The sequence below is a fragment of the Cyanistes caeruleus genome, chromosome 1, assembly GCF_971803275.1.
Source record: "Cyanistes caeruleus chromosome 1, bCyaCae1.hap1.1, whole genome shotgun sequence".
Taxonomy (NCBI): domain Eukaryota; kingdom Metazoa; phylum Chordata; class Aves; order Passeriformes; family Paridae; genus Cyanistes; species Cyanistes caeruleus.
Window position 1 is genome coordinate 1,225,279 of NC_141701.1, and position 16,191 is coordinate 1,241,469.

General features: G+C 44.3%; 1 protein-coding gene across 5 annotated transcripts in view; it reads left to right on the plus strand.

The window, feature by feature from the left end:
* Positions 1-2,304: 2,304 nt before the first annotated feature.
* MROH1 (maestro heat like repeat family member 1) overlaps positions 2,305-16,191 on the plus strand; it is a 143,780-nt gene continuing 129,893 nt past the window's right edge. For all 5 annotated transcript variants that reach the window (XM_086875842.1, XM_086875857.1, XM_086875845.1 and 2 more), the window contains exons 1-6: positions 2,305-2,362; positions 3,201-3,364; positions 6,003-6,067; positions 8,761-8,906; positions 10,532-10,663; positions 13,259-13,421. In XM_086875842.1, coding sequence (XP_086731968.1) covers positions 3,363-3,364; positions 6,003-6,067; positions 8,761-8,906; positions 10,532-10,663; positions 13,259-13,421 — 508 coding nt within the window. In that variant the 5' untranslated portion in view covers positions 2,305-2,362; positions 3,201-3,362. The remainder of the gene's footprint in view (positions 2,363-3,200; positions 3,365-6,002; positions 6,068-8,760; positions 8,907-10,531; positions 10,664-13,258; positions 13,422-16,191) is intronic.

The window sequence follows — 16,191 nt, forward strand, 5'->3', positions numbered from 1 at the left end:
GGACATTTGGGGACATCGGGGGGGATTTGGGGACATTGGGGGGGATTTGGGGACACCAGAACCGAGTTTGGGGACATTGGGGGAGACATTTGGGGACATCGGGGGGGATTTGGGGACACTGGGGGGGATTTGGGGACATTGGGGGGGATTTGGGGACACCAGAACCGAGTTTGGGGACAGTGAGGGGAATTTGGGGACATCAGGGCCGAGTTTGGGGACATCGAGGAGGATTTGGGGACACTGGGAGGGGATTTGGGGACAATGGGGCCAAATTTGGGGACACTGAGGAGGATTTGGGGACATTGAGGGGGATTTGGGGACATTTGGGGGGACATTTGGGGATATTGGGGAGGATTTGGGGACCTTGAGGGGGATTTGGGGACATTGGGGGGGATTTGGGGATATCGGGGAGGATTTGGGGACATTGAGGCAGAATTTGGGGACCTCAGAGCTGAATTTGGGGACATTGGGGGGGATCTGGGGACAATGGAGTTGAATTTGGTGACACCGGGAGGGGATTTTGGGGAATTTGGGGACACTGGGAGGGGATTTGGGGACACCAAAACCGAATTCGGGGACATCGAGGCAGAATTTGGGGACATCGGGGGGGAATTTTGAGCCGAGTTTGGGGACATTTGGGGACATCGAGGCAGAATTTGGGGACTTTTGGGGACACTGGAGGGCATTTGGGGACATTTGGGCCGAATTTGGGGACATCGGGAGGGAATTTGGGGACACCAGAACCGAGTTTGGGGACATCGAGGCAGAATTTGGGGACACCAGGAGGGGATTTTGGGGACATTTGGGGACCTCAGAGCTGAATTTGGGGACACTGAGGCAGAATTTGGGGACACCAGGAGGGAATTTTGGGGGCATCTGGGGACATCGGGGCCAAATTTGGGGACACTGGGGGGGATTTGGGGACACCGGGAGGGAATTTTGGGGACACTGAGGCAGAATTTGGGGACAATGGGGCAGATTTTGCGGACATTGGACGAGAATCTGGGGACATCGGGGGACATTTGGGGACACTGGGGGGGATTTGGGGACACCAGAACCGAGTTTGGGGACATCGAGGCAGAATTTGGGGACATTTGGGGACCTCAGAGCTGAATTTGGGGACACTGAGGCAGAATTTGGGGACAATGGGGCAGATTTTGGGGACATTGGAGGACATTTGGGGACATTGGGGGGGATTTGGGGACACCGGGAGGGAATTTTGGGGACATTGGGGGGGACATTTGGGGACATCGAGGGGGATTTGGGGACACTGGGGGGGATTTGGAGACACCAGAATCGAGTTTGGGGACACTGGGGGGGATTTGAGGACAATGGGGCCAAATTTGGGGACCATCGAGGAGGATTTGGGGACATTGAGGCCGAATTTGGGGACATTTGGGGACATTGGGGGACAATGGAGTTGAATTTGGGGACATCGAGGAGGATTTGGGGACATCGAGGCCGAATTTGGGGACACCGGGAGGGAATTTGGGGACATTGAGGGGGATTTTGGGCTGAATTTGGGGACATTTGAGGACATCGTGGCCAAATTTGGGGACACTGGGGGGGATTTGGGGACACCAGAACCGAGTTTGGGGACACTGGGGGGGATTTGAGGACAATGGGGCCAAATTTGGGGACCATCGAGATTTGGGACATTGAGGGACATTTGGGGACATCGAGGGGGATTTGGGGACACCAGGAGGGAATTTTGGGGACATTGGGGGGGACATTTGGGGACATCGAGGAGGATTTGGGGACACTGAGGCCGAATTTGGGGACATTGGGGGACATTTGGGGACACTGGGGGACATTTGGGGACATTTGGGGACAATGGAGTTGAATTTGGTGACACCGGGAGGGCATTTTGGGGACACTGGGTGGGATTTGGGGACATCGAGGCCGAATTTGGGGACACCGGGAGGGAATTTGGGGACATTGAGGGGGATTTTGGGCTGAATTTGGGGACATTTGAGGACATCGGGGCCAAATTTGGGGACACTGGGGGGGATTTGGGGACACCAGAACCGAGTTTGGGGACATTGAGGCAGAATTTGGGGACATTTGGGGACGTCAGAGCTGAATTTGGGGACATTGGGGGGGATTTGGGGACACTGGGAGGGATTTTTGGGAATTTGGGGACCCCGGGACCGTTTCCCGCCCCGCCAGGGGGCGCCAACACCACGTGACACCCCCTCGCCCCGCCCCTTTACTCTCAGCCAATCGGCGAGCGAGGAGGCGTGGCCTCTTCGCATAGCCGTCCCTCAGAAGGGGCGTGGCCCCCACAGTGACGTCCCCGGTGGGGGCGTGGCTTAGAGTGGGCGTGGCCACCGCACCCGGAAGCGGCGCCGGGCGGGTCCCGGTGAGTTGAAAGGGGGGGGGGGGTTTGGAAATTCGGGAATATTTGGGAATATCCAGGAATATTCGGGAATATTTGGGATCCGGGAGGAGGAGGATGAAGGGAGAAGGGGCCCGGCGGGAGCTGCCGGAGATTCCCGGGAATTTCCGAGGCCTGGGCGGGACCTCCCCCCTCCCCCCCCCCTCAAGGACCTCCCTGTCCCTCCTTTTTTCCCATTCCCGGAGGGAAAATTCCCACCGGGAATCCCCAAAATTCGGGATGGAACCCCCAGCAGCGGCAGTTTGAAGGATCGAGACCCCTCCCCGCGCAAGGAACGGGAATTTTTAAGGATCGGGAAAAACCCCCGAGGTTTTTGGGGAGGGGGAGGGGTGGAAATTCCCAATTTTCCTCTGGAATCTTTCCCCAAAATTCCCAAACTCGGCTCGCGGAGCCGGGAATGCCCTCGAGACAAGGACAGGGAATAATTCCTTTGGAAGCAGCTCCTGGAAAAGTCTGGAATGTCATTCCCAGCATGGAATTTTCCCTAAAAAAAACCCCAAAAATTCCATTTTTTTTTTTTTATTTTTTTTATATTTTTTTCCCCAATCCCAAAATTTCTCCTTCCCGGTTTTTTTCTTTTGGGTTTTTTTTTTCCCATGCCCTGGAAAATTCCTTCCCTCCCTCCTCGGCTTCTTTTTTTCGGGACAAATATTTGGGACAAGGCCCTGGAGCTCGGGTTTGGATTCCGAGCCGGAATTCCAGAGGGGGGGGAGGGGCTGGGAATTCGCATTCCCGGGAAATTTTTTTAATGATTTATTTTTTTTTTTGGGAATGATCCCGGAGTTTTTTTCCCGCCTTTCAGGGTCTCTGGGAAAAGAAGGAATCCCGGGATGAGGCGGTTCCCTCCCGGATAAAGACGGATTCTCCCCATGGAAGCTCCGGAGATTCCCGAGTTTTTCCCGCTGGGATTGGAATTCCTGGATTGATTCCAGCTCGGAATTCCCATCGAATTCCCAAAATTCCCATGTAATTCCCAGAATTCCCATCGAATTCCCAAAATTCCCATCGAATTCCCAGAATTCCCATTGAATCCCCAAAATTCCCATGTAATTCCCAGAATTCCCATCGAATTCCCAAAATTCCCATGTAATTCCCAGAATTCCCATCGAATTCCTGAAATTCCCATGTAATTCCCAGAATTCCCATCGAATTCCCAGAATTCCCATTTAATTCCCAGAATTCCCATCGAATTCCCAAAATTCCCATGTAATTCCCAGAATTCCCATCGAATTCCCGAAATTCCCATGGAATTCCCAGAATTCCCATGGAATTCCCAAAATTCCCATCGAATTCCCAAAATTCCCATCGAATCCCCAAAATTCCCATCGAATTCCCAAAATTCCCATGTAATTCCCAGAATTCCCATCGAATTCCCAAAATTCCCATGTAATTCCCAGAATTCCCATTGAATTCCCAGAATTCCCATCGAATTCCCAAAATTCCCATGTAATTCCCAGAATTCCCATTGAATTCCCAGAATTCCCATTGAATTCCCAGAATTCCCATGTAATTCCCATCAAATTCCCATTGAATTCCCAGAATTCCCATTTAATTCCCAGAATTCCCATCGAATTCCCATTAATTTCGCATGGAATTCCTGCCCCTGGAGCAGAGAATTCCCATAGAATTCCCAGAGAATTCCCATAGAATTCCCAGAATTCCCATTTAATTCCCAGAATTCCCATCGAATACCCATCGAATTCCCATTGAATTCCCGAAATTCCCATTGAATTCCTCAAATTCCCATGTAATTCCCAGAATTCCCATCGAATTCCCAAAATTCCCATCAAATTCCCAGAATTCCCATTGAATTCCCAGAATTCCCATCGAATTCCCGAAATTCCCATGTAATTCCCAGAATTCCCATCGAATTCCCAAAATTCCCATCGTATTCCCATCAAATTCCCATTTAATTCCCAGAATTCCCATGTAATTCCCAGAATTCCCATTGAATTCCCAGAATTCCCAGAATTCCCATCGAATTCCCATTAAATTCTCATTTAATTCCCATTAAATTCCCATGGAATTCCTGCCCCTGGAGCAGAGAATTCCTGAAATTCCCATTAAATTCCCAGAATTCCCATTAAATTATCATTAAATTCCCAAAATTCATATCAAATTCCCATCAAATTCCCATTAAATTCCCAAAATTCCCATGGAATTCCTGCCCCTGGAGCAGACAATTCCCCTTGAATTCCCATTAAATTCCCAGAATTCCCATTAAATTCCAAGAATTCCCATTAAATTCCCCCCCAGAGCAGAGAATTCCCATTAAATCCCCAAATATTCCCATTAAATTCCCATCGAATTCCCGAAATTCCCATTGAATTCCCAGAATTCCCATCGAATTCCCATCAAATTCCCATTAAATTCCCCAAATTCCCATGGAATTCCTGCCCCTGGAGCAGAGAATTCTCATTGAATTCCCAAAATTCCCATTGAATTCCAAATATTCCCATTGAATTCCCAAAATTCCCATTTCGTTCCCAAATATTCCCATGGAATTCCCAAATATTCCCATTAAATTCCCAGAATTCCCATTAAATTCCAATTTAATTCCCAAATATTCCCATTAAATTCCCCAAATTCCCATTTCATTCCCAGATATTCTCCTTAAATCCCAAATATTCCCATTAAATTCCCGGAATTCCCATTAAATTCCCATTAAATTCCCATTAAATTCCCATTGAATTCCCAGAATTCTCCCTAAATTCCCACAATGCTCATTAAATTCCCAGAATTCCCATGGAATTCCAAAATATTCCCATTGAATTCCCATTGAATTCCCAATAAATTCCCATTGAATTCCCATTGAATTCCCATTGAATTCCCATTAAATTCCCATTAAATTCCCATTAAATTCCCATTGAATTCCCATTAAATTCCCATTGAATTCCCATTAAATTCCCAGAATTCCCTTTAAATTCCCATTAAATTCCCATTAAATTCCCGGAATTCCCATTAAATTCCCATTGAATTCCCATTAAATTCCCATTAAATTCCCATTAAATTCCCATTAAATTCCCATTGAATTCCCATTAAATTCCCATTAAATTCCCATTGAATTCCCATTAAATTCCCATTAAATTCCCATTGAATTCCCGGAATCCCCCCGGGCTCCTCTGCCCCATTCCCGGTTTTTCCCGGAATTCCCATTGAATTCCCGGAATTCCCATTAAATTCCCATTGAATTCCCATTAAATTCCCAATAAATTCCCATTAAATTCCCATTAAATTCCCATTGAATTCCCATTAAATTCCCATTAAATTCCCATTGAATTCCCCCAGCTCAGCCCCATTCCCGGTTTTTTCCCGGAATTCCCATTGAATTCCCATTAAATTCCCATTAAATTCCCGGAATTCCCATTAAATTCCCATTGAATTCCCATTAAATTCCCATTAAATTCCCATTGAATTCCCATTAAATTCCCATTAAATTCCCATTAAATTCCCATTAAATTCCCATTGAATTCCCAGAATTCCCCCCGGGCTCTGCCCCATTCCCGGTTTTTCCCAGAATTCCCATTGAATTCCCGGAATTCCCCCCGGGCTCCTCTGCCCCATTCCCATTTTTTTTCCCGGAATTCCCTTTCTGTTTTCCCAGGAATTCCGAGCTCGTTCTCCCGGGAAAGCCGGGGACGCGGAGCATGATGGAATCGCGGATCCGGAGTGAGGGAAATCCCGGGAAACGCGGGAAAGGGACGGGAAAAGGGGGAAAAATGGGAAAAATGGGAAAAATGGGATGGGAAAATGGGGGAAATGGGGAAAAAATGGGGGGAAATGGGAAAAATGGGGAAAAAATGGGGAAAAAATGGGGGGAAATGGGGAAAAATGGGGGAAAAAGGGGGAAAAATGGGAAAAAATAGGGGGAAAATGGGGAATAATGGGGAAAAAATGGGGAAAAAAGGGGGGAAATGGGGAAAAAATGGGGAAAATGGGGGAAAAATGGGGAAAATGGGGGAAAAATGGGGGGAAATGGGATGGGAAAATGGGAAAAATGGGAAAAAAAGGGAAAAAATGGGGGAAAACGGGGAAAAATGGGGAAAAAGGGGATGGAAAAATGGGGGGAAAATGGGATGGGGAAATGGGGAAAATGGGGAAAATGGGAAAAATGGGGAAAAAATGGGGAAAAATGGGAAAAAATGGGGGGAAAATGGGAAATAATGGGGAAAAATGGGTAAAATGGGAAGGAAAAATGGGGGGAAAGTGGGAAAAAATGGGAAAAAATGGGGAAAAATGGGGAAAAATGGGGAATAATGGGATGGGGAAAAATGTGGAATAATGGGGAATAATGAGAAAAAATGGGGAAAAAATGGGGGAAAATGGGATGGAAAAATGGGGAAAAAATGGCAAAAAATGCGAAAAATTGGGGAAAAAATGGGAAAAATGGGGGGGAAAATGGGGAATAATGGGGAAAAATGGGGGAAAATAGGAAAAAATGGGGAAAAATGGGGGGAAATGGGATGGGAAAATGGGATGGGAAAATGGGAAAAACGGGAAAAAAAAGCAAAAAAAATGGGAAAAATGGGGGAAAAATGGGGAAAAATGGGGAATAATGGGGGAAAATGGAGGGAAAATGGGAAAAAATGGAAAAGGAGGAAAAATGTGGGAAAAACAGGGAAAAAAGGAGGAAAAATGAGGGGAAAAATGTAATGGAAAAATGGGAAAATATGGGGGGAAATGGGGAAAAATGGGGAATAATGGGGGAAATGGGATGGAAAAATGGGGAAAAAATGGGAAAAATGGGGGGAAAAATGGGAAAATAGGAAGAAAAAAGGGGAAAAAAAGGAGGAAAAAAGATGGAAAAAATGAGGGAAAAAAAGGAAAAAGTTGGGGAAAAAAGGAGGAAAAAATTGGGGAAAAAAGAGGGAAAAAGGGAAAAAAGGAAAAAAAAAAGAAGGAAAAAAGGAGGAAAAAAGTATGGAAAAAGGAGGGGAAAAAAGGGGGAAAAAATTGGGGAAAAAAGGGAAAAAAAAGGAAAAAGGGAGGAAAAAATTGGGGAAAAAAGGAGGAAAAATCAGGGAAAAAGGGAAAAAAAAGGCAAAAAGGAGGAAAAAATTGGAAAAAAAAGTGGGAAAAAGGGGAAAAAAAGGAGGAAAAAAGATGGAAAAAGGAGGGAAAAAAAGGGAAAAAGGGGGAAAAAATTGGGGAAAAAAGGGAAAAAAAAGGAAAAAAGGAGGAAAAAAGATGGAAAAAGGAGGAAAAATCTGGGAAAAATGGAAAAAATTGGGAAGAAAAGGAGGAAAAATCAGGGAAAAAAGGGAAAAAAAAGGAAAAAGGGAGGAAAAATCAGGGAAAAAAGTGGGAAAAAAAGGAAAAATTTGGGGAAAAAAATTAGAAAAAAAAGAGGGAAAAAGGGAAAAAAAGGAGGAAAAAAGATGGAAAAAGGAGGGGAAAAAAGGGAAAAAGGGGGAAAAAATTGGGGAAAAAAGGGAAAAAAAGGAAAAAAGGAGGAAAAAAAAGGAAAAAAGGAGGAAAAATCTGGGGAAAAATGGAAAAAAAAGGAAAAAGGGAGGAAAAATCAGGGAAAAAGGGAAAAAAAAGGAAAAAAGGAGGAAAAAATTGGAAAAAAAAGAGGGAAAAAGTGGAAAAAAAGGAGGAAAAAGGAGGGGAAAAGGAGGGGAAAAAAGGGAAAAAGGGGGAAAAAATTGGGGAAAAAAGGGAAAAAAAAGGAAAAAAGGAGGAAAAAAGATGGAAAAAAGAGGAAAAATCAGGGAAAAAAGGGGAAAAAAAAGGAAAAATTTGGGGAAAAAAACTGGAAAAAAAAGAGGGAAAAAGGGAAAAAAAAGGAGAAAAAAAGATGGAAAAAGGAGGAAAAAAGGGAAAAAGGGGGAAAAAATTGGGGAAAAAAGGGGAAAAAAAAGGAGGGAAAAATAAGGAAAAAAGGAGAAAAATAAGGAAAAAAGGAGGAAAAAAAGGAGGAAAAAATCGGGGAAAAAAGGAAAAATTTGGGAAAAAAAGGAGGAAAAATCAGGGAAAATGGGGGAAAAAAAGGAAAGAAGGAGGGGAAAGAAAAAGGAAAAAAGGAGGAAAAGAATTGGTAAAAGAAGAGGGAAAAAAAGGAGGAAAGAAGATGGAAAAAATTGGGGAAAAAAGGGAAAAAGAAGGAGGAAAAAAAAGGAAAAAAGGAGGAAAAAATAGGAAAAAAGGAGGAAAAATTTGGGGAAAAAAGGTGGAAAAAGGAGGAAAAAAAAGGGAAAAAGGAGGAAAAAATTGGGGAAAAAAGGAGGAAAAAAAAGGGAAAAAAGGAGGGGAAAAAAGGGAAAAAGAAGGAAAAAAATTGGGGAAAAAAAGGGGAAAATTGAGGAAAAAGCGGGAAAATTCCGGGAGTTGAAATTCCTGGGAATTGTGGAACGTTCCAGGGCTGGCGACGACGCTGATGGACGCGAGCACGGATAAAGATCCCGAGGTGCAGGAGCAGATCCGGAATTCCCTGAGTTCCCTGGGAAACGCCGATCCCGAGGAAATGCTGGAATGCTGCGGGGAGTACCTGCGGCAGCACGAGAAGGTCGGGAATTCCGCCGGAATTCCGGGAATTCCCAAAGTTCTGAGGGGGTTTGGGAATGGAAATTCTGGGAATTCCCGGAGTTCTGGGAGGGTTTGGGGATGGGAATTCTGGGAATTCCCGGAGTTCTGGGAGGGTTTGGGGATGGGAATTCCGCCGGAATCCCAAGAATTCCCAGAGTTCTGGGGGGGTTTGGGAATTCCTGGGGGTTGGGAAGGGTTTGGGGATGGGAATTCCACCGGAATTCCGGGAATTCCTGGAGTTCTGGGAGGGTTGGGAATTCCTGGGGGTTGGGAAGGGTTTGGGGATGGGAATTTCCTGGGAATTCCGGGAATTCCTGGAGTTCTGGGAGGGTTGGGAATTCCTGGGGGTTGGGAAGGGTTTGGGGATGGGAATTCCACCGGAATTCCGGGAATTCCTGGAGTTCTGGGAGGGTTGGGAATTCCTGGAGGTTGGGAAGGGTTTGGGGATGGGAATTTCCTGGGAATTCTGGGAACTCCCGGAGTTCTGGAAGAGTTGGGAATTCCTGGGGGTTGGGAAAGGGTTGGGGATGGGAATTTCCTGGGAATTCCGGGAATTCCCGGAGTTCTGGGGGGGTTCTGGAATTCCTGGGGGTTGGGAAGGGTTTGGAGATGGGAATTCCACCGGAATTCCGGGAATTCCCGGAGTTCTGGGAGGGTTTGGGGATGGAAATTCCGGGAATTCCCGGAGTTCTGGGGGGGTTTGGGAATTCCTGGGGGTTGGGAAGGGTTTGGGGATGGGAATTTCCTGGGAATTCTGGGAACTCCTGGGGGTTGGGAAGGGTTTGGGGATGGGAATTTTGTGGGAATTCCGGGAATTCCTGGAGTTCTGGGAGGGTTCTGGAATTCCTGGGGGTTGGGAAGGGTTTGGAGATGGGAATTCCACCGGAATTCCGGGAATTCCCAGAGTTCTGGGAGGGTTGGGAATTCCTGGAGGTTGGGAAGGGTTTGGGGATGGGAATTCCTGGAGTTCTGGGGGGGTTTTGGGAATTTCTGGGGGTTGGGAAGGGTTTGGGGATGGGAATTTCCTGGGAATTCCCAGATTTCCCAGATTTCCCCCAGAATTCCCAGATTTTCCTATGTTTTTCCCAGAATTCCAGAATTTCCCCCCCAAATTTCCCCCAGAATTCCCCCAGAATTCCCAGAATTCCCAGATTTCCCCCAGAATTCCCAGAATTCCCAGAATTCCCAGATTTCCCCCAGAATTCCCAGAATTCCCAGATTTCCCCAGAATTCCCGGATTTCTCTCTCCATTCCCAGCTGCCGTTCCCGTTCCGGGCCCTGATCCTGTTTTCCATGGGTTCCGTTATCCGGAGCCATTCCCAGAATTCCCAGAATTCCCAGAATTCCCAGAATTCCCGGATTTCTCTCTCCATTCCCAGCTGCCGTTCCCGTTCCGGGCCCTGATCCTGTTTTCCATGGGTTCCGTTACCCGGAGCCATTCCCAGAATTCCCAGAATTCCCAGAATTCCCGGATTTCTCTCTCCATTCCCAGCTGCCGTTCCCGTTCCGGGCCCTGATCCTGTTTTCCATGGGTTCCGTTATCCGGAGCCATTCCCAGAATTCCCAGAATTCCCAGATTTCTCTCTCCATTCCCGTTTTTCCCAGCTGCCGTTCCCATTCCGGGCCCTGATCCTGTTTTCCATGGGTTCCGTTATCCGGAGCCACCTCCGGGATCTCGGGAAGGGCTCGGCCGCCGCCGCCGCCGCTTTGGCCGCTCGCGAGATGACCCGAGCCAAGGTGGGACAGGGAATTCCCGGGAATTCCCAGAAATTCCTGGAATTCCGGGGGGAGTTTGGGGGATTTGGGGGAATTTTTGGGGAATTTTTTGGGGATTTTTTGGGGTTGTTTTGGATTTTTGGGGAATTTTGGGGGGATTTTTTGGGGATTTTTTGGGGGAATTTTCGGGAATTTTTGGGAATTTTTGGGGGAATTTTTGGGAATTTTGGGGAATTTTTTGGGAAATTTTTTGGGAATTTTGGGGTAATTTTGGGGAATTTGGGGGAATTTTTTTGGGATTTTTTGGGGAATTTTTGGGGATTTTTTGGGGAATTTTTGGGAATTTTAGGGAATTTTTTGGGAAATTTTTTGGGAATTTTGGGGGAATTTGGGGGAATTTTTTGGGGATTTTTTGGGGAATTTTTGGGAATTTTGGGGAATTTTTTGGGAAATTTTTTGGGAATTTTGGGGGAATTTGGGGGAATTTTTGGGGATTTTTTGGGGGGGTTTTTTGGGGATTTTTTGGGATTGTTTTGGATTTTTGGGGAATTTTTTTGGGATTTTTTGGGAATTTTTGGATTGCTTTGAATTTGGGGGGAATTTTTTGGGGATATTTTTTGGAATTCTTTGGGAAATTTTGGGGTATTTGGGGTCATTTTGGGGAATTTGGGGGAATTTTTTCAGGAATTTTTTGGGATTTTTGGGGGATTTTTTTTAATTTTTGTGGAATTTTTGGGAATCTTTTTGGATTTTGGGGGGATTTTTTTGGAATTTTTTTAGGAATTTTTTGGGATTTTTTTGGATTGTTTTGGATCTTTTGGGAATTTTTGGGGATTTTTGGGGAATTTTTGAGAATTTTTGGGAATTTTTGGGAAATTTTGGGATATTTGGGGGAATTTTGGGGAATTTGGGGGAATTTTTTGGGGATTTTTTTGGGAATTCTTGGGGATTTTTTCGGGGGGTTTTTTGGGGATTTTTTGGGATTGTTTTGGATTTTTGGGGAATTTTGGGGGATTTTTTTGGGAATTTTTATGGGAATTTGAAGGAATTTGGGGGAATTTTTATGGGAGTTTTTATGGGAATTTTTATGGGAATTTTGAGGAATTTTTATGGGAATTTTGGGGAATTTTTATGGGAATTTTAAGGAATTTTGGGGAACTTTTATGGGAATTTTTACGGGAATTTTTATGGGAATTTTAAGGAATTTGGGGGAATTTTATGGGAATTTTTATGGGAATTTTAAAGAATTTTATGGGAATTTTTATAGGAATTTTAAGGAATTTGGGGGGACTTTTACGGGAATTTTTATGGGAATTTTTACGGGAATTTTTATGGGAAAGTTTTGGTGGATTTTGGGAATTTTTATGGGTATTTTGGGGGATTTTTATGGGAATTTCTATGGGAATTTTGGGTAATTTTTATTGGAATTTCTTTGGGAATTTTAAGGAATTTTGGGGAATTTTTATGGGAATTTTGGGGAATTTTTTCAGGAATTTTTATTGGAATTTTATGGGAATTTTTATAGGAATTTTTATGGGAATTTTAAGGAATTTTGGGGATTTTTTATGGGAATTTCTGGGGAATTTGGGGGGATTTTTTGGGAATTTTTTGGGAAAGCTTTGGTGGATTTACGGGAATTTTTATGGGAATTTTTATGGGAATTACTATGGGCATTTTAAGGGATTTGGGGGGATTTTATGGGAATTTTTACGGGAATTTTTGTGGGAAAGTTTTGGTGGATTTTAGGAATTTTTATGGGAATTTTTATGGGAATTTTATGGGAATTTTTATGGGAATTTTTATGAGACTTTTTATGGGAATTTTAAGGAATTTTGGGGGATTTTATGGGAATTTTCACGGGAATTTTTGGGAATTTTTACGGGAATTTTTATGGGAATTTTTGTGGGAATTTTTATGGGAATTTTTATGAGAATTTTTAGGAATTTGGGGTAATTTTATAGAAATTTTTATGGGAAAGTTTTGGTGGATTTTAGGAATTTTTACAGGAATTTTTATGGGAATTTTAAGGAATTTGGGGGAATTTTATGGGAATTTTATGGGAATTTTATGGGAATTTTTATGGGAATTTCAAGGAGTTTTATGGGAATTTTATGGGAATTTTATGGGAATTTTATGGGAATTTTTATGGGAATTTTAAGGAATTATATGGGAATTTTATGGGAATTTTTTTGGGAATTTTTATGGAAATTTTAAGGAATTTGGGGGAATTTTATGGGAATTTTTATGGGAATTTTTTGGGAATTTTTATGGGAATTTTTATGGGAATTTTTTCAGGAATTTTTATGGGAATTTTCATGGGAATTTTAAGGAATTATATGGGAATTTTATGGGAATTTTTATGGGAATTTTTAGGAATTTGGGGGAATTTTATAGGAATTTTTATGGGAAAGTTTTGGTGGATTTTAGGAATTTTTATGGGAATTTTTATGGGAATTTTAAAGAATTTTATGGGAATTTTTATGGGAATTTTAAGGAATTTGGGGGGATTTTTACGGGAATTTTTGTGGGAATTTATGGGAATTTCCGAGTTTTTTCCCGCTGGGGATTTTCCATCCGGAATTCCCGCTCGGAAGCGAAATTCCCGGGATTTTGCAGGAGGAAATCTGGGAATGGCAGGAAGCCGCCAGCCAGGTCCTGGTGGAGCTCGGGAAGAAATTCCTGAATAAAGTCATGGAAGAGGTGCTGGGAAAATTCCAGCCGGGAATTCTGCCCCATCCCGCCGTGCTCCGAACCTTCGGGAACCTCGCCGCGGCCAACGGTCAGCCGGGATTCCCGGGATTCCCGGAATTCCCGGGATTCTGGGGGAATTCTGGGAATTTTGGGGGATTCTGGGAATTCTGGGGGAATTCTGAGGGGATTCTGGGAATTTTTCTGGAATTTTTTTGGGATTTTTTGGGGAATTCTGGGGGAATTCTGGGGGAATTCTGGGAATTCTGGAGGAATTCTGGGAAATTCTGGGAATTCTGGGAATTCTGGGGAATTCTGAGGGGATTCTGGTAACTTTGTTAATTTTTTTTTATTTTTTGGGGATTTTTTTGGGAATTTTGGGGGAATTCTGGGAATTCTGGGAATTTTGGGAATTTTTGGGGGATTTTTTTGGGATTTTTTGGGGAATTCCGGGGGAATTCTGGGAATTCTGGGAATTCTGGGGGAATTCTGAGGGGATTCTGGTAATTTTGATAATTTTTTTTGGATTTTTTTTGGATTTTTTTTGGAATTCTAGGGGAATTCTGGGAATTCTGGGGGAATTCTGGGGGAATTCTGGGAATTCTGGAGGAATTCTGGGAAATTCTGGGAATTCTGGGAATTCTGGGGGATTCTGGGGGGATTCTGGGAATTTTGGGAATTTTTTGGGGATTTTTTTGGGGTTTTTTTTGGAAATTCTGGGGGAATTCTGGGGAATTCTGGGGGAATTCTGAGGGGATTCTGGGAATTTTGGGGAATTTTCTTGGGATTTTTGGGGGGGTTTTTTTGGGAATTCTGGGGAAATTCTGGGAATTCTGGGGGATTCTGGGGGAATTCTGGGAATTCTGGGGGATTCTGGGGGAATTCTGGGGAATTCTGAGGGGATTCTGGTAATTTTGATAATTTTTTTTTATTTTTTGGGGATTTTTTTGGGAATTCTGGGGGATTCTGGGGGAATTCTGGGAATTCTGGGAATTTTGGGAATTTTTTGGGGATTTTTTTGGGATTTTTTTGGGAATTCCAGGGGAATTCTGGGAATTCTGGGAATTCTGGGGGAATTCTGGGGGGATTCTGGGAATTTTGGGAATTTTTGGGGGATTTTTCTGGGATTTTTTTGGGAATTCTGGGGGAATTCTGGGAATTCTGGGGGATTCTGGGGGAATTCTGAGGGGATTCTGGGAATTCTGGGGATTTGGAGGATTTTTTTGGGGATTTTTTTGGGTTTTTTTCGGGAATTCTGGGGGAATTCTGGGGGAATTCTGGGAATTCTGAGGGGATTCTGGTAATTTTGATAATTTTTTTTGGATTTTTTTGGGATTTTTTTGGGAATTCTAGGGGAATTCTGGGAATTCTGGAGGAATTCTGGGGGAATTCTGGGGGAATTCTGGGGAATTCTGGGGGGATTCTGGGGGGATTCCGGGAATTTTGGGAATTTTTTTGGATTTTTTTGGGATTGTTTTGGGAATTCTGGGGGAATTCTGGGAATTCTGGGGAATTCTGGGGGAATTCTGGGGGATTCTGGGGGAATTCTGAGGGGATTCTGGGAATTTTGATAATTTTTTTTGGATTTTTTTGGGATTTTTTTTTGGAATTCTGGGGGAATTCTGGGGAATTCTGGGGGAATTCTGAGGGAATTTTGGGAATTCTGGGGAATTCAGGGGGAATTCTGGGGGAATTCTGAGGGATTCTGGGAATTCTGGGGGGATTCTGGGGGAATTCTGAGGGATTCTGGGAATTCTGGGGGGATTCTGGGAATTCTGGGGGATTCTGGGGATTCTGGGAATTCTGGGGGATGCTGGGGGAATTCTGAGGGATTCTTGGAATTCTGGGGGGATTCTGGGAATTCTGGGGAATTCTGGGGGGATTCTGGGAATTCTGGGGGGATTCTGGGGGAATTCTGGGGGAATTCTGGGAATTCTGGGGGAATTCTGGGGATTCTGGGAATTCTGGGGGATGCTGGGGGAATTCTGGGGGGATTCTGAGAATTTTGGGAAATTTTTTGGGATTTTTTTGGGATTTTTTTGGGGTTTTTTTTGGAAATTCTGGGGGAATTCTGGGAATTCTGGGGGATTCTGGGGGGATTCCCGGGATTCTGGGGGAATTCTGAAAGGATTCTGGGAATTTTGGGAATTTTTGGGGATTTTTTTTTGATTTTTTTGGGAATTCTGGGGGAATTCTGGGAATTCTGAGAATTCAGGGGGAATTCTGGGGGAATTCTGGGAATTCTGGGAATTCTGGGGATTCTGGGGGAATTCTGGGAATTTTGGGGATTTTTTGGGGGATTTTTTTGGGAATTCTGGGGGAATTCTGGGGGAATTCTGAGGGATTCTGGGAATTCTGGGGGAATTCTGGGAATTCTGGGGAATTCTGGGAATTCTGGGGAATTCTGGGGGGATTCTGGGAATTTTGGGGGAACTCTGGGAATTCTGGGGGATTCTGGGGGAATTCTGAGGGGATTCTGGGAATTTTGGGGAATTTTCTTGGGATATTTTGGGGGATTTTTTTGGGAATTCTGGGGGAATTCTGGGAATTTTGGGGACTTTTTGGAGGGATTTTTTTGGGATTTTTTTGGGGTTTTTTTTGGGGATTTCTGGGGGAATTCTGGGGGATTCTGGGGGAATTTTGAGGGGATTCTGGGAATTTTGGGAATTCTGGGGATTTGGGGGGGATCTTTTGGGGATTTTTTTTGGAATTCTGGGGGATTCTGGGAATTCTGGGGGAATTCTGGGAATTTTGGGGATTTTTTGGGATATTTTGGGGGGTTTTTTTGGGAATTCTGGGGGAATTCTGAGGGAATTCTGGGAAGTCTGGGGGAATTCCAGGAATTCAGGGGAATTTTTGGG